The 22,445-nt window shown below is 45.3% G+C and overlaps 1 protein-coding gene across 34 annotated transcripts in view; it reads right to left on the bottom strand.

Moving 5' to 3' along the window:
- Nucleotides 1-755: 755 nt before the first annotated feature.
- Nucleotides 756-22,445, bottom strand: part of LOC128902031 (CUGBP Elav-like family member 4) — a 684,112-nt gene continuing 662,422 nt past the window's right edge. For all 34 annotated transcript variants that reach the window (XM_054184357.1, XM_054184356.1, XM_054184335.1 and 31 more), the window contains one exon: nt 756-883. In XM_054184357.1, the coding sequence (XP_054040332.1) occupies nt 756-883 (128 nt within the window). The remainder of the gene's footprint in view (nt 884-22,445) is intronic.

Raw genomic sequence — 22,445 nt, 5'->3', positions numbered from 1 at the left:
GGCTCCTCTCCAACAATACAAAGTACATGAGTCTAACAATGAGACCCTCGTTCAGATTTGTCTAGGTCCTCACTCAAGCAAAGCTTCCTTGGCTTTGGTTGGGTTTTATCTACACACTGAAGTTAACAGTAACTGAGCAAGAAGTGAGCATGGATCCTTCTATTAATTTCTTGGTCTTGGGAAGAAAGAAATTAGGGGTTATTTAGTTGTCAGGGAGACATATTTACATAAAGTTATTATGCTGTGATGAAATTGGATACAGACTATACCACATAAAAATGAAGAATGTTTTGAAACATTTGCAACAAAGAGCTATTGAGACAGACGCTGTCCCAGTCCAGTCATCTGGGATTAAACTGCAGCCCGGTCCCATGTCTTAATTGAAGATTTTCTTCAGCCACCAGAAATGCTCTCTTTAGCTGAGCAAGGGGAATCAGGACAGCTGCTAGCTCTCCTCTAGTGACTAGGAAGACTTCTAGAGATGCAGGATGCCCTGGGGTGGGGAACTTGGCTCATCCCTCATTAAGCATCCTTCCACCTCTTTTTCTAAAGAGAGGCACACGCAAATGGTTCCTGGTTTATGTGGTGTGGCTCCAGACAGAGGCCTAAGTGAAAAAGGCAGAAGCTAGAGAGTCACAGAGCTGAATCTTTTTGAGGGTGTACAACACAAAGAGAGGCTACAACCACAGCTGATGCTCCCTTCCCCATGCAGTTACCTGTGCTAGTGCTTTGTATACAGTGGTTCCCACAACTCTTCAGTAGGGCCTATTAGCATCCTTTGGCCTCTTCAGCTGCACCTTCAGCCTCTTCATGCCAATCTGGAAACCATTCATAGCTTGGATAGCAGCTTGGGCACTGGCAGGATTGTCAAAACTTACAAAACCTGTCAAAACATGAGACAAGGCAGGGGGCTTAATGAGCTGAAGGGGGCCAAGGCATGTACATGCAACCACCCCTGAGAATGAACATGGGGAAGGAGGTGAGGGCAGTGGAAGGGAGGGAGTAAGCAGGTAGGAGACTGGGCAGGTAGGCAGGAGAGTGAGGAGAGGATGGTTGCCAATGGGGGACAAAGGGTAGGAGGGGTTGTTACAGATCAGTGTCCCAGGATGCAGCGCCAGGTCTGAGTGCCAGTTTGGACACAAGATTATATGAAGCACAGGGATCCAAATGCTGGTGCCACAGCACCAGCACACACAAGATTTGGGTCCTTTGAGCTGGGTCTTAGCGGACGTGATGCATGGTCTCAAGGCACCCTGTCTTGCTCTTTTTCCCTCCATCATGACTTGGGTAAATCTCTAAACCCTCCTTCACTCACCAGCATAACCTTTCCTTTGCCTTCCAATATTCACAATGAAGGGAACCTGATACCTATTGCTACTTCCTTATTATGTTAATATAAGTAAAATGTGAATTTTATAAGTTCTCCATTATGGTATTCATCGGCATGAACAGTTTGATTGTTAGCCATATGAGGAGCTTTATTAAGTGGCAATTACTGCAGACTTTCTGTTGACTCCGCAGTTGAGAAAGATGAACACTAGTGCTTTCCTAACATAGTTTCCCTAAGTAGTTTCATACCTTGCCGGCAAATCATCCAATCAGCCATGGAGCGCATCCAGCAGTAGAAACACCTATAGTGACTGAATATTGTATTTTCAGGCCACCTAAAATGACATTCTCTCTCTCAATAGAAGACTTGTTCTCTGGGGATCAGAAGAGCCAAGATAGGTTAGAACTACACAGGATGCAATGCATCTCACACATTCAGCTTTGGGAAGGGTTTCTGGTGTGGATTCTTTTTTTTCTTCCTTTTTTTTTTAATGTTAGCTCTAAGAAAAGGCCTCATTTGCCCAGACTGTATATGGCTTTAGCTGGAGTGACCATGGGTCTGGATATTAGTGAGGCAGGGGGCCATCACATTGTATAAGAATTGCCTTTGCCAGAAATGTCCCTGTGTGCCAACAATGTTTATGAGCACAAACCCTGGGTAAGACTAGCCTGGGCCAGCCTGGGCTCTGGACAAAGCCATCTGTCTTCCCACCCCTGCAAAGCTCTGGCAGCACAAATTAACCTTAGGAACCCAGTGTCTCTCAACAGACAGGCTAGAGAGTTGGGCAAAGAGGAACCTTGTGAAATTCAACAAGGGCAAGTGTAGGATGCTGCACCTGGGGAGGAATAACCCCATGCACCAGTACAGGTTGGGGGCTGACCTGCTGGAGAGCAGCTCTGTGGAAAGAGACCTGGGAGTCCTGGTGGACAACAGGATGACCATGAGCCAGCAATGTGCCCTTGTGGCCAAGAAGGCCAATGGCATCCTGGGGTGCATCAAGAAGAGTGTGGCCAGCAGGTCGAGGGAGGTCATCCTCCCCCTCTACTCTGCCCTGGTGAGGCCCCACCTGGAGTACTGTGTCCAGTTCTGGGCTCCCCGGTTCAAGAGGGACAGGGAACTGTGCTGGAGAGGGTGCAGCAGAGAGCTACCAAGATGATTAGGGGACTGGAACACCTCTCTTATGAAGAAAGGCTGAGGGATTTGGGTCTCTTCAGTCTGGAAAAATAGATGGCTGAGGGAGGAATCTTATCAATGCTTGTAAATACTTAAAGGGTGGGTGTCAGGAGGATGGGGCCAGGCTCTTCTCAGTGGTGCCCGGCAACAGGACAAGGGGTAATGGGCACAAACTTGAGCATAGGAAGTTCCACCTAAATGTGAGGAGGCACTTCTTTATTTTGAGGGTGGCAGAGCACTGGAACAGGCTTCCCAGAGAGGTGGTGGAGTCTCCGTCTCTGGAGACATTCCAAACCCACCTGGACGCCTTCCTGTGCAACCTGCTCTAGGTGACCCTGCTCTGGCAGGGGGGCTGGACTAGATGATCTCCAGAGGTCCCTTCCAACCCTATGATTCTATGACTCTATGATTCTATGTGCATGAGGTTATTCCTCCCCAGGTGCAGCACCCTACCCTTGCCCTTGTTGAATTTCATAAGGTTCCTCTCTGCCCAGATCTCCAGCCTGTCCAGGTCTCTCTGTATGGCGGCACAGCCTTCTGGTGTGTCAGCCACCCCTCCCAGCTTTGTGTCATCAGCAGACTTGCTGAGGGTGCACTCTATCCCCTCATCCAGGTCATTGATGAATATATTCAACAGGACTGGACCCAGTACTGACCCCTGGGGAACACCACTTGTCACTGACCTCCAACTAGACTCTGTGTCCCTAATCACGACCCTCTGAGCTCTGTCTTTCAACCAGTTATCTATCCACCTTACTGTCCATTCATCAAGCCCACTCTTCCTAAGCTTCCCTATGAGGATGCTGTGGGAGACCGTGTCGAACGCCTTGTTTAAGTCAAGGTAGACCACATCTACCGCCCTCCCCTCATCTGTCCATCCAGTCATGCCATCATAGAAGGCTATCAGATTAGTCAGACATGATTTCCCCTTGGTGAATCTTTGAATATAGGGTGTAGTGAAAGCCAGTTCTTTTAAAAATCACTGCTGGACTGCTAATACTCCTGTCCTAGACCCATCAGCTACATCTATAACAGTAAAATAAAACTGTGCCAGGGAAGTTCAGAGAAACTGGAACCCAATCACCTGTACCACTGGATTTTTAGAAAAGTCTTTGACATAGTTTTGTCTTATGCCTAACTCCAAACAATTTCTGGACAAAGTCTGAGTATTAGCGCAGAACAGAGGCTGTTTTCAGTAATTAGCTTGGATGTGGTCATGATATTCTGGAAAGTAAGAGAATTTAATAGTTTGGGTGTGGACCATTCTGTGCCAGCTGGCCCCACTGCTAGAGGAAAGTGCCAGGTATGTTTACTTTACTAATATATATGCAGGTACCAAATATCAAAGCTGAGTTGGATGCAGCTGGATAATTGCTTATATCATGTGTTTAGAGAACCTAGCTTGTCTGTAAACTTTGACTGCTACTCTTATAACTGGTCCTGTTGCAATGTACCTCCTACTGACTAAACATGCACATCTAGAGTGTGTCTACATGTGCATGCATTTATGAGAAAATCACCTTGGTATCCCAAAATAATCAGTGGAGATCTACCCAACGTAGTCAGTGGAGCGTAGGACATGATTTCTCTCTTTTTTCAGGACACTCCTAGCCATGCTCAAATGAATCAAGTCCCGCTGGCTGTGTAGCAGGAACCAGTGCTGACTGCAATTAAGGCAGGCCCCTAGCTTAAATCAAGGTACTACTATTGTGAGATTTACCTGGTTCTGCAGTTGGGACTGTGTGAGAGACTGGAACCTTAAAATAATTGTCTCAAAGCTTGCTTAAGCTTCTGCAAATTGACGGCAGGCTTGCGGGCCAATAAGAAGCTTGCTTGTATCTATTTAGCACCTTTTTCAGACCATTCTTTTGCTTATCAGTCACCACCCAAGATTGCCATCAGCTGAAGAGGGTGTGTTGGCCCCAGCTGTAAAGGGCATGTTGCCATCAGCTGGAAAGGGTGTAGGCCTTTGGCTATCAGAGTGGCCAGACCCTGCCTACCCTGGGGGTTCTGTTAACTCCAAACTTGCTGAGGCACAGTGACTGTGCTGAGCCAAGCACTGCCCAAGCAGCAGGGGCAGGAAAAGCTTATATGGCGACCGTGTCAAATGATAATTAGCTGGGCAAAGGCCACCATCACACTGATTGGTCAAGTTACAGACTGAGATGGGTTACCTGGACTATAACTGGTGTGGTGACCCACCACAATTTGGGAATTGGGACTGAGACCTCCACCACCATCAACCATGGATCAATGGGATGCTGCTGAAATTCTGGAGGACCGCCGAGACGTTGTTGGGCCTGTGGTGGTGACTATATTCTTGCTGTGCTCCATAATACTGCTTCTCCTTTCTGCCTTTCCTCTACTTCTGCCTTTACTCTATCACTCATCTCAGTGACTATTGCTGGGGAATAACAATAAACCTGCAGTGAGTGGCATCTGACCTCATTTGTGTCTTAATCTCATGCTTGGAATCACAGCCTCTCCCGGGCCCAATGTAGTCGGACTGGGAGGTAATAGACTGACATCTCAAGGTAAGATGTTGTTAACTGACTAGCGTCTGGATGAGTCACTCCCCAAAGTGATGTTAATTGCTGAATCAAACTCCTAATGCATGCAAACCCCACCAGACCTGCTGACAAGTATGATGGAAATCTACTATTTGTCTACTTTTGCCAAGACTAGACCTTTAGTTGGGTGATAAGCCCTGGTCCTGGGATGCTGATACAGTTGGACCTCTGCAAGAACTTTGCCTTTAGATAAGCTCACAAAGCTACACTAGTTTTTAACATCAATTTTCTTTTGAGATGGAATTCCAATAATTGTGCATTTTCCTTGTGAGCACATCTTTGGGACAAAGCAGCTAATTCCTCTAGCTTCATTTGACTGTTTTAGTTTCAGGGGGCTTGATACGCTCAGAAGTTGTTGGTGCATTCAGCTCTCCCCCTTCCTGTTATTTATGTGTAGTTGTATTTCATATTGTTGAGGGTATTTGGATGGATTCCAAAAAGAAGAAAAGCTATGGCTTATCCTGAGAGTTGAGACGTCACAGTGATAAGGGATAGGCAGATAGACAGACAGACAAACTGTGTTAACAATATCATATTCCTTTCTCTTTTCAGGTCAAATACCTACTGGTAGATTACAAGACTGTTGCTGTTACATGCACTATTGGCAGTTAACCATCTTTGTTTCTCCATGTCAATGTCAGCAGCATTAATGGTGCTATGCCAGGTTTATACATGTATGACTAGGAACAGAATGTATGTACTGGGAAAATAGCTTAAATACTTGCTTTCTGAATGGCTTTAATGTTTGAGCCCATGACTATAGGGCTCAAAGCATGATGGTAGTACTACAGGTGTTCAAGAAGCTATCTGTGTTTTGAATACCACTCCTGCATTGTCATCTACGCTCTTGAAGGACAAAAGAGAAAGGGAGAGGTTAAAAAGCTTGAAGCTGTTTCTGTGCATCAGTTAATTAATAATCAGAGAAACATATGTTCTGCTCTGAAGCTGGCTGGTAGGACGAGAGGATTTTGTGATAAATCTATTTTATGGGGGGTTGTTGTTTTTTTTTTTTTTTCTTTTTTTTCTTCACCCTCCTCCAGGGATTACATAAAAAGGCTGTTCTAATAAAAGATTTATCAAAGCAACAAACAATGAAGAAATCGGCTAGGACTGCAGCTCAGGGCATCTAATCTTCCTGATTCTGCACAGCATCTTCCAGGAAGGTACTGATGTTGGAGTCCATGTCCTCTCCTGACCTACTTTTTTCCTGTGTGACTATAAAAGATTAGCGGGCAGAAACTGGGGTTGCATCTTGGAGGGTGCTTTGGTTTCTCCCTATTTCTTCCACAGAAAGTCTTGGTAGTGGGGCGTGCTGAGGGAGCTTCATGCCCTTCTCATGACACCAGCATGATCTCCAATGGCTTTATGTAACTGATATTACTCAAGGTCTGTTTTTCTGTTTTAATCAGCTGAGATAATAAAGAAGGGAATTAGCAATCTATCTCGGAGTGAATTTGAAGACTGTTTTGCAACTGTAAACTTTTGATTCACAGTGAGTAGTGTCTCTGCGTCAACAGGAATTAGTTTGTGCACTAAGTGCAGTCCTGAATGAGCACATTGTTAGGTTCCCATGGATCCCTAAGTGGTCTTTCTGAGTTTTCTGTTGCTCTTCGCATGCTGCAAGGAGAATGAGCAGTTAATGTGCATAACAGCCTTTTGATGATCTGCTACTGGGTTGGAATAACCTGTTGCCTCTCTTCAGCATCCTCTTGATGAAACCCAATGCTTGGTAATACACTGAGCATCCCCTAAATCAGAAGTCAAGACCATGGTGAATGATAGGTCCAGATGCAAGCTTTTGATCCAGACTCCTGAACTGGGGGCAGATGGTCCGCTCATGTAACTAGGCTGGTCTCAGGTAATGGAAAGGAAAAGAGGAGCCTCAAAGCAACAAATATTTAACTTGCCTTAAAACTAAGAAGAGTTATTTGAGCTATGTTCCAGATGCTTGCTGCACAAAACTACCATCTCAGAGGTGCTTAGCTTTCTTAGTCCAGAGATACATTTTTCTGGTTCTGGCAGTCAGTGTATTTGTCTGACTGCCACGAGGGATCTTTCTTGGAACTTCTTGTTCCTCCAGTTATGAAAGTGACTAGCTAAGGAAAGGATCTCATTGTTCTGAACTTTTCCCTCTTGACGTTTGTCGTGGTTTAGCCTCAGACGGCAACAAAGAACCACCTGCTGCTTGCTTGGGGCTTCCCAATAGGGAAGAATTGGAAGGAAAAAAACGCAAAACTCTTGGGTTGAGACAAAGGCAGCTTAACAGAACAGCAAAGGGAACAAGAAAACAACAACAATAACACAGATAGAGGAATACACAAACACGATTAGGGAACCTCACCGCTGCTCACCAACTGGATCCAGGACCCCAGACGCTGCAGCCTGCTCCAAGCAGCGACTTCCTGCCCCCTCCCCTGGCAGCTCTGGGTGGGCATGGCTCAAGTGGCATGGAATACCTGTCCTGGGGAGAATTAACCCTGTCCCCGCCAGAACCAGGACATTATCCACCCCTTAATTCCATACCATCTATGCCATGCCCAAATCTTACAGGTTCCAATGAACTGCCACCACTTTCCCCTGTCATGTATATATATACGGAATCACGGAATCTTCAGAGTTGGAAGGGACCTCTAGAGATCATCTAGTCCAACTCCCCTGCTAGAGCAGGATTACCTAAAGCACATCCCTCAGGGCTGCATCCAGGCGAGTCTTGAAAATCTCCAGAGAAGGGGACTCCACAACCTCCCTGGGCAGCCTGTTCCAGTGCTCTGTCACCCTCACCGTAAAGAAGTTTTTCCGTGTATTTGAACGGAACTTCCTATGTTCTAGCTTGTGCCCATTGCCCCTTGTCCTGTCACTGGGAACCATTGAAAAGAGCCTGGCTCCGTCCTCCTTAAACCCACCCTTTAGGTACTTGTAAACATTAATCAGGTCCCCCCTCAACCTTCTCTTCTCCAGGCTAAAGAGTCCCAGCTCTTTCAGCCTTTCCTCATAAGGGAGGTGCTCCAGTCCCATAATCATCTTGGTTGCCCTACGCTGGACTCGCTCCAGTAGTTCCCTGTCCCTCTTGAACTGGGGAGCCCAAAACTGGACACAGTACTCCAGTTGTGGCCTCACCAGTGCAGAGTAGAGGGGGAGAATGACCTCCCTCGACCTACTGGCCACAGTCTTCCCTATGCAGCCCAGGATGCCATTGGCCTTCTTGGCGACAAGGGCACACTGCTGGCTCATGGATAATTTGCTGTCTACCAGGACCCCCAGGTCCTTCTCCTCAGAGCTGCTTCCCAGCATGTCTGCCCCTAACATATACTGGTGTTTGGCATTCTTCCTTCCCAGGTGCAGGACCCTACACTTGCTTTTGTTGAACCTCATTAGGTTCTTCTCTGCCCAGCTCTCCAGCCTGTCCAGGTCACGCTGGATGGCAGCACGGCCCTCTGGAGTGTCGGCCACCCCTCCCAGCTTGGTATCATCAGCGAACTTGCTGAGGATACACTCTGTCCCCTCATCTAGATCATTAATGAATATACTGAACAAAATTGGTCCAAGTATTGACCCCTGAGGGACACCACTGGTTACAGGCCTCCAACTGGACTCTGTGCCGCTGATCACAACCCTCTGAGTTCTGTCACTCAGCCAGCTCTCGATCCACCTCACTGTCACCTCATCTAGCCCATACTTCCTCAGCTTCCTAATGAGGATGTTATGGGAGACAGTGTCAAAAGCCTTGCTAAGGTCAAGGTAGATGACATCTACGGCTCTCCCCTCATCCAGCCAACCCGTTATAACATCATAGAAAGCTATCGGATTGGTCAGGCATGATTTGCCCTTGGTAAATCCATGCTGACCACTTCCAATGACTTCCTGTTCCTCAACGTGTTTGGAGACGACATCCAGAATGAGTCGCTCCATTACCTTCCCAGGGACAGAGGTGAGACTAACCGGCCTGTAGTTCCTTGGGTCCTCCTCCTTGCCTTTTTTGAAGATTGGAGTGATGTCAGCCTTCCTCCACTCCTCAGGCACCTCTCCTGTTCCCCATGACCTTGCAAAGACAATGGAGAGCGGTCTAGTGGTAACATCTGCCAGCTCTCTCAGCACTCGCGGGTGCATCCCGTCAGGGCCCATGGATTTATGAATGTCCAGCTTGGCCAAGTGGTCTCTGACCCGGTCCTCCTCAACTGAGGGGAAAGTCTTCCTCTCTCCAGACCTTCCCCCTTGCCTCCAGGGTATGGGATTCGTGAGGGACGGCTTTATCAGTGAAGACCGAAGAAAAGAAGGCATTCAGTAGCTCTGCCTTCTCTGTGTCTTCCACCACTAGGGCACCCGTCTCATTCATCAGTGGACCTATATTTTCCCTAGTCTTCCTTTTTCTGTTGATATACTGGAAAAATCTCTTCTTGTTGTCTTTAACTGCAGTGGCCAAGCTGAGTTCTGATTGAGCTTTGGCCCTTCTAATCTTCCCCCTGCATAGCTTTGTTATATCTTGATAATCCTCATAAGTTGCTAAGCCCCTTTTCCAGAGAATGTAAGCCTTCCTTTTTTTCCTGAGGTCCAGCCAAAGCTCTCTATTTAGCCAGGCTGGCCTTCATTCTGCATGAATGTACATATACATTCATGCAGATGTAATGCCCTTAGTTTATGGGCCATCCTTCCAAAGTGTCTGGCGAGTTCATTTAATCCATGGCTTTGGGCTCCATCTGTTAGAACAGTCTCTCAGGGCAGGTGAGATGCTGGGTGGTGCTGGTCTGTTGCATGCTGTATTTTCGGAGCTTGTGACTGGTGTACCCGGTGTGGCTCATGCCCACAGTCCGTGGTCTGAAGATGTAGATCTTGAGGAAATTGCTGGGTGCCAGCTGCTGAGGTCAGTTCTTATCCCATCATCCCTGAGCCTTACTCGTAGTACAACTGATAGCAATTAGAGTAACAAGGACATACAGTGACAGGGATACTTAGCAATTAACATCATACCATTTGATTCATTGGCTATTCTCACCCAAAATCAGGTCCCCATGAGGTACACATCGGACTTCCCCATCCTTCTGCATCACCCACCAAGTGCACCCAGGTCCTTGGGCAAAAGCAACACCACGGGTGGGTTTGCCTTTGCCTGAGGCAGGACTAACCCAGACTGTCTTCCCTAATGTATTCTTCATGTGCACTACGGGGACTTTATCCCCTTCTACAGTACGTGGAAGTTTTGATTGGGCAGGGCCAGCTCGATTGGTAGATTCCCCTGGTGTTAACTAGCCAGGTAGCTTTTGCTAAATGTGTATCCCAATGTTTTAAAGTCCCACCACCCATTGCTCTCAGTGTAGTTTTTAACAGTCCATTGTATCGTTCTATCTTCCCAGAGGCTGGTGCGTGATAGGGGATGTGATATACCCACTCAATGCCATGCTCTTTGGCCCAGGTGTCTATGAGGCTGTTTCGGAAATGAGTCCCATTGTCCGACTCAATTCTCTCTGGGGTGCCATGTCGCCACAGGACTTGGTTTTCAAGGCCCAGGATAGTGTTCCGGGCAGTGGCATGGGGCACAGGGTATGTTTCCAGCCATCCAGTGGTTGCTTCCACTGTTGTGAGCACATAGCGCTTGCCTTGACGGGTTTGTGGCAGTGTGATATAATCAATCTGCCAGGCCTCCCCATGTTTATATTTCAGCCATCGTCCTTCATACCAAAGAGGCTTCAAACGCTTGGCTTGCTTGATTGCAGCGCATGTCTCACATTCATGGATGACCTGTGCAATAGTGTCCATGGTCAAGTCCACCCCTCGGTCACGAGCCCATCTATATGTCGCATCTCTTCCTTGATGGCCTGAGGAGTCATGGGCCCACCGAGCTATGAATAATTCACCCTTATGTTGCCAGTCCAGATCCACCTGAGCCACTTCAATCCTAGCAGCCCGATCCACCTGCTGGTTCTTCTGATGTTCCTCCATGGCCCGATTCTTCGGTACATGGGCATCTACGTGGCGTACTTTCACAACCAGATTCTCTATCTGGGCAGCAATATCTTGCCATAGGTCAGCAGCCCAGATGGGTTTGCCTCTGCGCTGCCAGTTGCCATGCTTCCACTGCTGTAGCCACCCCCACAGAGCATTTGTCACCATCCATGAATCAGTATAGAGATAATGTACTGGCCATTTTTCTCGCTCAGCAATGTCCAAAGCCAGCTGAATGGCTTTCACCTCTGCAAACTGGCTCAATTCACCTTGTCCTTCAGTGGCTTCTGCAACTTATTGTGTAGGACTCCACACAGCAGCCTTCCACTTTCAATGCTTTCCCACAATCCGGCAGGACCCATCAGTGAACAGGGCATATTTCTTCTCATTTTCTGGCAGTTTATTATATGGTGGGGCCTCTTCCGCATGCGTCACCTCCTCCTCTGGGGACATTACGAAATCTTGTCAAAAGCTTGTCGTTGCTCAGGACCCCATTTAAAGTCATTCTTCTTCTGGGTTATTTGATACAGAGGGCTTACAATCAGACTGTAATCTGGGATATGCATCCTCCAAAAACCCCACAATGCCTAAGAAAGCTTGTGTTTCCTTTTTACTAGTTGGTGGAGACATAGCTGCTATTTAGTTGATCACACCACATCTGACGGTGTCCATCTTGCCATTTTATTCCTAAAAACTGGATCTCCTGCACAGGTCCCTTGACCTTACTTCGTTTTATGGCCAAACCAGCTTTCAGAAGGATTCGAACTATTTTACTCCCTTTCTCAAAAACTTCTTATGCTGTGTTTCCCCATACTATGATGTCATCAATGTACTGCAGATGTTCTGGAGCTTCCCCCTGTTCCAGTGCAGTCTGGACCAGTCCATGGCAAATGGTGGGGCTGTGTTTCCACCCCTGGGGCAGTCGATTCCAGTTGTACTGGACACCCCTCCAGGTGAAAGCAAACTGTGGCCTGCACTCTGCTGCCAAAGGGATTGAGAAGAATGCATTCGCTATATCAATCGTGGCATACCACTTGGCTACCTTGGACTCCAGTTCGTACTGGAGTTCTAGCATGTCCGGCACGGCAGCACTCAGCGGTGGCGTGACTTCATTCAGGCCACGGTAGTCTACAGTTAGCCTCCACTCTCCATTAGATTTTCGCACCGGCCATATGGGACTGTTAAAGGGTGAGCGAGTCTTGCTGATCACTCCTTGAACCTCTAGTTGACGAATCAGCTTATGGATGGGAATCAGAGAGTCTCGGTTAGTACAATATTGCTGCTGATGCACCGTTGTGGTAGCGATCGGCACCTGTTGTTCTTCGACCCTCAACAACCCCACAACAGAAGGGTCCTCCGAGAGACCAGGCAAGGTAGACAACTGTTTAACTTCCTCCGTCTCCAAGGCAGCTATGCCAAAGGCCCACCGGTACCCTTTTGGGTCCTTAAAATACCCTCTCCTGAGGTAATCTATACCAAGGATGCATGGAGCATCTGGGCCAGTCACAATGGGATGCTTTTGCCATTCATTCCCAGTTAGGCTCACTTCCACCTCCAGTACAGTCAACTCTTGGGATCCCCCTGTCACCCCAGAAATACAAATGGGTTCTGCCCCTCTATAGCTGGATGGCATTAGGGTGCCCTGTGCACCCGTGTCCACTAGAGCCTTATACTCCTGTGGGTCTGATGTGCCAGGCCATCGAATCCACACCGTCCAATAAACCCGGTTGTCCCTTTCCTCCACCTGGCCGGAGGCAGGGCCCCTCTAATCCTGGTCATAGTATCCATTACTCACTTCTTGCAGAAATGACTTGGAAGTTCCTTCAAGAGGATCAGAAGCAAGATCAGGCCTTCTGCTTTGTCTGGGGAACGGCCCACTGGAAACTGGGGCGGCACTTTTCCTGGAGGGATCCCCTTTTGTGGTTGTCCTTCCTTGCAACTCCTGTACCCGTGTCTTCAGGATCCAAGTAGGTTGTCCATCCCACTTCCTCATGTCCTCCCCGTGGTCATGCAGGTAGAACCACAGGGTGCCTCGTGGTGTGTACCCTCTGTACTCTCTCTCTTGAGTGGGGAAATGCCTACTTCTAATAGCTGAGATGCTGGCCCGTACAGGTGGGGAGTAGGACACATTCTCTTCAAGTTGCTGGACCTTCGGGACAGTTTCTCCACAGCTGAGACAAGGGGGGAAGAGAGACTTTCTTCATATCACTGGAGCCGGCCAGCTACCTCATCCACTGTTGGTCCCGCTTCACCTTTCCATTCCATTACTGCCAGTGAGTTGGCATATGACGATGGTGCGCTCCGTACAAACTTCCGCCACATGGGCCTTGTGCATTGCACCTCATCAGGGTCTGTGGGTAAGTCTGCATTGTCCAAGTCATAATAAATCATCTCCCGCACGGCTAATTCCCCCAGGTACTGGATATCTCTTTGCATGGTGGTCCACTTGCTTGGTTGACATACAACATCCTCACTGAAGGGGTACCTCTCCCTCACGCCTGACAGGAGTCGTTTCCAGAGGCTGAGGGCTTGGGTCTTCTTCCCAATTGCCTTGTCAATACCGCCTTCCCTAGACAGGGATCCCAGCTGCCTGGCTTCCCTACCCTCTAATTCCAGGCTACTGGCCCCGTTATCCCAGCACCGGATCAGCCAGGTGACAATGTGCTCGCCTGAAAGTCAGATGAAATCTTTTCGCATATCCCACAGCTCACTCAAGGATAGGGATCGGGTGATTATCTCTGGTTCTGCCTCTTCCTCCTGCTCTCGTGATGACCCTGGTTCATCGTCATCTCTTACTAAGCGAACTGATTTCTTCGTGTACTTCTTCTTCTGTATGGGGGCAACTGATACTGGCACGGGTTGGTTCCCTGGTTCAGCTGCAGTGGCTGCCACTGGGGTTGGAGTAGCTGCAGTGGCTGGTGCAAGGATTGCAGAAATTGCAGTGTCTGTCGGTCTGGTTTGCATCTCTTTCCCCAGAGGGTGCTGCATAACACTGAGCAGTGCCTGGTAGATACTGGCCAGGGCCCAGCACAGTGCGGTGAGCTGTGCCTCTCTGGAATAGCCACAGCATTTTCCCTTCAAATATTCTACCACTTTATCAGGGTCCTGTAATTGTTCAGGGGTGAAGTCCCAGACCATTGGAGGTGAGAAGTTCTCTAGGTACCTGCCCATGTTCTTCCACATGCCATGCCACCCCTGACTATCCAGCCTCGGAGCAGATCTCTGGGTGGTAGTCTTAAATAGTTGTTTAACCTTAAACAGGACGTGGAACACATTCAGGAGACATAACAATAGGACCAGGCTGGTTTGAGTATCCCAAGGATATTCAAAATTCTCAAAAGCTGTCATACCTGACCCGAAGGAGAAAAGGGAGTCAAAAGAGCTGGGGAAAGTGTCCCCCCCTGTTTCCCCCACAGACTGGGTGTGATTATTAATAAATTCTGGGAGACGGTGCCCAAGGTATGGTCAGGACAGCAACACCACATAAACGCCCCAAAGTAACTGTCTAACAAGTGATGTTATCATCTCATAAGCCGATATTGCACAGGACAGCAGAATGATAATCCTCATCCCTCTCCTAGAAGTAACAAATATCATCACAGGGAGTACATAAGCCATATAGGAATTTACATAACACAGCCATGAGAACAAACCGAGCAACATGGTGACCAGCGACTATTTGCCTAATACAGTAAATGCAAACAACAAATTCGTTTTTTCAAGCTCTAGTTGGATTCTGTCGTTATCTCAACCCTTCGAGCCCCACGTTGGGCGCCAAAAAGGACTGTTGTGGTTTAGCCTCAGACGGCAGCTCAGGGTGGGCATGGCTCACATGGCATGGAATACCTGTCCTGGGGAGAATTAACCCTATCCCCGCTGGAACCAGGACATCATTCAACCTATGTTCAGCTCACTAGAGGTATATGAGAATAACAGAAGAGCAAGGATCTGCCTCTCAGCTTGTGGAAGGCAAATTCCCATGCAGTGAAAGAGAAGAAATGTTGTACACGTGGGCTGGGTACTAGCACAGGAGAAGTCCATGCCCCTTACTTCCCTTGCGTCCCAGGACATAAGAGGTGGCCTCGGCCAGACTACTAAAATGGAGGAAGATGCAGAAAGCACTGGCAATTGGTTAGACTAGAGGCCCCGCTCCTTTTTTTCCCCCAAGCATTTGAGTTAGTAATTAAGGAATTAGTTATTAATATGATTGGTTATTAATGTAACTGTCCCCTTAGTGCATGGCTTCCTTGCTTTTGTTGCTATCCAGAGAAGGGTGAGATCTAGGAATGTCAAGGAGGCACTTTCTGCTGGGAAGGCAACGATAAGGAGTTCAAATCACAGGAGTCTTCTCTGCGGGAAGGGTGCTGGGGAGGACCTCCCGCCCTCCTCCCCCCATCAGGACCTGACCGCCTACACCTCAGCATTTCCCTGCTACTTCAGTCCATTTCAGTCCTAAGACTGCTCAGTTTCTCTTTCTCCATGTTTATTAGTCTTATCAGAGAATGGAGGTTTTCCTTTAATTGCCTTACAAGATCTTTACCTTGCTATGTTCTTTACTCAATGTACTAGCTACTGTCTTGCAATTTTTTAGTGTTGTAAAGAATTTCAGGATACAATCTGTATGTAAGTAGCTCTATAATGCATGTGTGCATTGGAAGGTATTGTACTGTAAGGTGATTTATTAGTACTAGAATACTCAATAAAAGAGTACGTCTGAAGATCAAAGGCATAGCACTTCAGCTTCAGTTTTCTGGTGTCTAAAAAGGTTGGATGACTTTTTGGAATATTTAACCTTTCACTGATGTTTAATCATGTCCAAGTAAGATCCATCTATCCAGTTATCCATCCATACATACATCCATTTTGTAGTGTATGAACAGTCAGTAACTGACGACTATGCTAAACAATTACTATTAAAGATTTCACATCTGTGGGATGAGATAATTGGAATCTCAGAATATTCAAAGAATTGGCTCAAAAATTTGCTGAAACATTAATGTTCATTTTAGAAATTAATGGAATATTAGAAAACTTTCAAAGTGTTCCAGAAAAACAATTCTATTATTAATTTTAAAGGATGTAAACTAGATGACCTGGTAAACTTAGTCAATCTTTCATAAGCATAAGTAAAAATTATGAAAATTTTGATATGAGATGATATGGCAAAGAATTAAAAGGTATACAATTAATGCCAATCATCATGGTTTCATGGAAAATAGCATCTATCAAATGAACATGATTACATGAAATTGCAAGTTTGATTAATAATGTAATTTTTCATAGAGTATACTTAAACTTTTCTAGAGTATTTGAGAGTGCCCTTGTTTATAGAAAATGAAAGCAGTCCATATCAAACTTCCTAAAAATTGGATAATAGATAGACCACCAAAACAATTGTAAATTGTGACTTACAATATTGAGGAGTTTCTAGTAGGCTCCTCCAGGAGCGTGCTGAAAGCTCTGTGCTATTCAGTTTCTCTAACATTACCTGGAAGACATCTAAAATAATTACTGGTAAAATTTGCCAATCATACACAAATAGTGAAGTGGTAAATAATGACAGAAGTAAGTCATGTTGACCTGAGTCACTACATAGGCCAGATTCAGTTAAAGAGTGTTCATTTTAATCCAACCAAATGCAAAATTAAGTATCCAGAGGAAAAAGCGAGTCACTCATAAAAAGGGGAAATCTTCACTAGAAAACAGTGCTTCTAAGAAGAACATGGATGTCATAACAGCCAAATACATGAGCTCTCAACATTATGTTGAAATATTGAAAGTCCCAAGACTTTCAATAGTCTTGGGATGAAGCCAGTCTCAGAGACTTCCTCTAGAAGTAGGAAGGCAATGTTACCTCATGGCTCAGGAAAGATCCTTACTGGAATTCTGCATTTAGTTTTGTTGATTTCTCTACAAAAAAATAAGTTTTAGGAATTATTCAGAACTACAAGAATAATTCTAATTCTGAAAAAGTAATGAAAGTTGCCACAGTTTATTGAAGAGAAGGTTAAACAGTCTTCTGACCATAGTCTATAAATAATTTCTAATAAAACATTTTTTTTAATATAGGACAAAAAAGAGCTTGATGATTTCTTCTGGATGGAAGCACATTTGACAAATTTAAAATGGAAATAAGACACTAAGTCTACATTTTTTATAATAATAGCAAAGGTAATTAGCTGTTTTGGAACAACTTGTTTAGCAATAGGGGTGGAGCGCCTATCACATGAAATCTCGATGAAGAGATTTTCTAAAAGGTATGCTATGACTCTAGCAGAAGGTTTGAACCTGTCACATGAGCTGAGGTATCTGGCATATGTAATTTCAGAATTCAGTCCAAAGGATCAGAACGGTCCCTTCTGATACTGCATATCTGTCTGTCCATTGTTCATTTCACATTTCAGATATTTAGAAAATCCATTCTTGCCTACTAATCTGGCATGGACTGCAGTAACAGTCATGATAGAGGTGACAACTGATGTTAATGTCTTATAATAAATGGCCCCAAACTGTGAACTGTGGACCACTGAGACAGCTGACTGGTACTCATTCTTCATCTTGCTTCCAGCTGAGAGAAACTGAACAGATGGGAAGGGGAGATTAAATGAAGAGTGAAAGTAGAGGGCATGATTAACTTTCTCTAAAGGTCAGAACACCCAGTGAAGAAGGTAGCTTGATATACATGAGCATCTTTCTTACGTCACCTTCCTGTCTTCCTGTGCATGGAACTACTTGTATACATTGAGGCAGTGTGAGCTGGAATGTGCAGAGAAATGGTCCCTGTTATTGTGCATTGTCAGTTGGATGTTCTACAGATACTGCCTCAAAGAAGCAGTATCTTTTCTGAAGAAGGTTGAGGGTTGTAGATGCTGACCCTGAATATGGGGATTCAAACCAAAAAGGAATTTTCTTCCTACGATTCTTCTCTTTCACAGTCTGTTTGGATTTTTTTTCATACAGAAATTACTTTCATGACTCACATTGAAAGCACAAGGTTAAGATTCAAGATTAGACTAGAATTTGGACAGTTTAAACTACTACATGGTCAGATCTGGGGTTTTGACTCATACATACATCTGGAACCAGGGCTCCTATCAGGACCAACTTTTGCTAAAAAGAGAAAAATAATAAACAAAAATATGATATAGAAAACCACAACAGATTCTCATCCTAAGAATGGAGCTAACTCTAAAAACTTTTCTTTTTCCTGTAAGCAGAGCTTGTCTAAAGGATGAGCAACTACTTGTCTGATGCTGTGGACTGTGGGTCTATCCATTCTGCTAAGTAAGAGCTGAAGTCATCCAATGAATGGATGGAAGAAGTGAAGGATTCAGGCTTCAGCCATTCTTTGGAGACCCCATGAATCAAATATTGGACCAGTATACATACATGTCTGCTGTGAACAAGAAGCATTGTGGTTCTTCTAAAACAAGCATAATGTTCCAACCCAGCTGATGATGATCTTCCTCACAAGGAACAAACTAGCTAGTGAGGAATCACCCATAGATAAGTGAATGGTATTTGGTCTTTTTTTGAATGATGATTAGAACTGAAGCAATTTCCTAACTGCTTTGAGAAATGGAAGGAACTCTTCTTGAATTGGTTTCTGAGCTTTCCTTGTAAATGTTTGATGTCATGATGTATGGGGTTTATGGGGAAAGTACACAGTTGGAAAAAGCAGATGAACTTTTGAGGAGACAAGTTCTTCTGCTAGTGTAAAACCAGAAGCAAAGAATGATCTTAGTGTAGGTTTTACACAAATTATGAGCGGGATCTAAGTAGGTGCTCAGTTAAGGATGCACTGAGAGTGTTGCTGAATCATGATGAAGGTTGTTTTTACATTTGCTTTCTTGGAGTTGTACAATATAAACAAGATGAAAATAACTACTGAAGCTTCCACCAGCCATGTCACAATCCATTTATCTTAATCTTAATTTCTTTGCTCCTAGATTCTCTCTTGGATCCCACTCAATTTGTGGGTTCTTGATAAAGAAGCAATGTATGAACACTGCAGCTACTGAAATCACCAGTCGTCCTTCTTGGTCTATAAGAGACAAGCATCATAAAATGTGACCTTCCTTTTGATAATATTTCATAGCGGGGAAGTGAATTCCTTCCTGAGCTAATAAAAAAAAAATAAAAAAGAAAACCGATCAGGAAGGTGCACTCTGAATTGTACTGGTGACTACAGACTATTTTTTATCAGTTCTCTCATATCCCAGGGAGTCTCTGAAATAGATCCATTCTTGGTGTGGCAATGTACAGAATCTCCCCACCTTGCTCCTGCTGATCATTACTTAGATAAACAACTAACGGTCTCTCCTCTTTATGTTGTTGTACACCTGATACCTCATTATGGGTAGGGGCAACCCAATAGAAAAACTTGACGCTTCTCTTGTGGGACAGTCTGGAAGTTTCTGTTCATAAGCCAGAAGTAGTGATGAATAGTTTTTGGCCATGCTTTTCAAACCAATACTTTACTTTCTATGGAGGCCACTGTGTGAAAACCAGCTAACAAAAATAAAAGTGAAATCAACAGGAAAAAACTTCCTCATAGACAGTGAGTCATTTGGGAAAAAAAAAGGAAAGAGAAAATCTCTTAATATCTAGACCAGGAGATTGTGAACTGGCACTGAACTGTGCTGGGTACCAAGAGGAGAAAGGAAAGAGTTATACAAGTACATTTTAAGCTGGAAGATAAAATACTGTTCCATACAGTATTTCCGTACAGACAAGTGCCGGGTCCTGCCCTTGGGTCACAACAACCCCATGCAGCGTTACAAGCTTGGGGAGGAGTGGCTGGAGAGCTGCCTGGCAGAAAAGGACCTGGGGGTGTTGGTCGACTGCCGGCTGAATATGAGCCAGCAGTGTGCCCAGGTGGCCAAGAAGGCCAACAGCATCCTGGCCTGTATCAGGAACAGTGTGGTGAGTAGGACTAAGGGAGTGATTGTCCCCCTGTACTTGGCACTGGTGAGGCCCCACCTCGAGTACTGTGTCCAGTTTTGGGCCCTTCACCACAAAAAAGACATTGAGGTGCTGGAGTGGGTCCAGAGAAGGGCAACAAAGCTGGTGAGGGGTCTGGAGAACAAGTCTTATGAGGAGCAGCTGAGGGAACTGGGATTGTTTAGCCTGGAGAAAAGGAGGCTGAGGGGAGACCTTATTGCCCTCTACAACTACCTGAAAGGAGGCTGTAGAGAGGTGGGGGTCAGTCTCTTCTCCCAAGTAACAAGCAATAGGACAAGAGGAAACGGCCTCAAGTTGCTCCAGGGGAGGTTTAGATTGGATATTAGGGAAAATTTTTTCACTGAAGGGGTTATTAAGCATTGGAAGAGGCTGCCCAGGGAAGTGGTAGAGTCACCATCCCTGGAGGTATTTAAAAGACGAGTAGACATAGTGCTTAGCAATATGGTTTAGTGATGGTTTTTGTCAGAGTTAGGTTGATGGTTGGACTAGATGATCTGGAAGGTCCCTTCCAACCTAGGCAGTTCTATGATTCTATTTCTGACTTCTGAATAGAAACTTCTGCCCTGAATGAAAGTAGCACTAGAGATCCTCCTCTGGCATTCCTACACATGGGGGTATTTGCATTTGAAACTATAATAGCCTTGGATCTCATGTAGGCCAGCCATATACAATTCAGGTTCATCTAGTCTATCTAATGTTAAAGGGTTTTTTAGAGGAGGTGGCAGTAGATTGCACACTGTGCAGGCACACGAGAGCCAGTTTCTTTCCTACGTCCCAGTGCTGATGGATTGATTTGAAGCCCAGAGCATTAAGTTTTTAATCTGCTTAAAAACTCTCTTAGTTTTTCCTCTGTCTTCTGGCATTAATTCTTAACATCGGTTCATTTCTATTAGTCACACAAATGGCCGTTCCCCCTTTGAAGGTCATTAAATGAGTAGCCACAAAGACCCTGTAGTAATGAGTTCCTCCATCTAATTGCACTATGAGTAAAACATTCAAAATGATTGTTTAAGTGTGCATGTGAGTACGTATGTAGAAACATATCCATAACTTTTAAACATATTCTGGATGGATTATGTCTGTCACTTGTGAGGAGAGATGGATAGAATAGTGATAGACACGTGGACAGACAGATAAATAGAAGATAGATTCTGCTAACATATTCTTGTCTAATAAATTGTTTAGCTACAAAAGAAAGCAGAAGTCCCTGTGTACAATGTATAGATTTTCTTTAATGTGAGTTATTGGGAAAAGAAAGAGCTGTCCCTTTAACTGGAGAGCTGCAAACAGCTGTTCCTTATGCATATGTGCTTGCTTGGTCTGAAAGTTTTGGTAAGTCAGTGCATAACTGACAGATTTATCTCCCCAATAAGCAATCAACATTGTAATAAAGGAAAAATGCTTTCAGTGCACCTTTGAGAGTGCATCAGAAATTAATCTAAACATCAAATTAATTATAGTTTGTAAATGAATAGTGTCTCACAACCCTAATACATCTCCCGCTCCTCCTCCTCCCCCTAAAGCCTCCCCCAACCAGCTGCAATGGCTGGAGGTGCTGTGCAGTGAGTTTGATGAACAGCTCCTTCTCTTTCATACTCATACAACTCTTTCCTTATCAGCTGGAAAAGAGTCCCATCCTTACTCTGCAGACCTGAAGTCTCAGAGCCTGGCTGCTTTGGAGTATAACAGAGTGGCTAGCAAACTTTTGTGTCTCCCTCCCCTTTCCTCTGGGAGCCCTAAGAACCCCTCTAATGGTGTCCTCCTCCCCTTGGCTTACTTTCTAACTCATGAATCTCTCCTTGGCCATCTGTCTGTGCTGATCTGAACCAAACTAGTGCTGATCTGAACCAAAACACCCCAGGGGTCAGACATGCTTAACGCCCCTGGAAAATTGTTCCCATATTGTCTCAACTTTGGCACTCAAATTAGTGGCTTCTTCCATGACACTCTGAGCTTTGGTCCAGAACCCGTAGCTATATGGGAATGACAATCTGATATTGTCCAGGGACCTGAAACAAAATGTATTGCCACTAGATCATGCAAAGTAAAGGACATATAGCCTAATTTCATGGGCTACAGGGAGAAAGGCTTGGGTAGAGACTTTCTTAGGAAATTTGAAATCAGGTTAAAAGTAAAAAGAGAAAAAAAATCAAATTTAATCAGAGTATTGGTAACAGCAGCAAGAAGAGCTCCACGTCTCTCCCAAGTGCTTTCTAACAACTCCTCTATCTGGTGAGAATCTTACTATTTAATAAAGAAACCCAAAAAAACTTTGAGCTGATAAATAACTCTCCTCATCTATGGATCTTAAAGCCCTGTGCAAAGGAGTCAGTGTCCTGCTACAAAAGGGGGAGCCCAAGGCACACAGCTAGGTTGACCCATGGTCGTCCAGATGGGGCAGGAACACGGGACTAGAATTTCTTACCCTTACACCACCTTACTCCCGGACCTGCTCATTTCATTGTATGAAC

The sequence above is a fragment of the Rissa tridactyla genome, chromosome W (genome assembly GCF_028500815.1).
Source record: "Rissa tridactyla isolate bRisTri1 chromosome W, bRisTri1.patW.cur.20221130, whole genome shotgun sequence".
Lineage (NCBI taxonomy): Eukaryota > Metazoa > Chordata > Aves > Charadriiformes > Laridae > Rissa > Rissa tridactyla.
The sequence above is the reverse complement of the archived record's forward strand: the minus strand, read 5'-3'. Positions and strand labels throughout refer to the sequence as shown.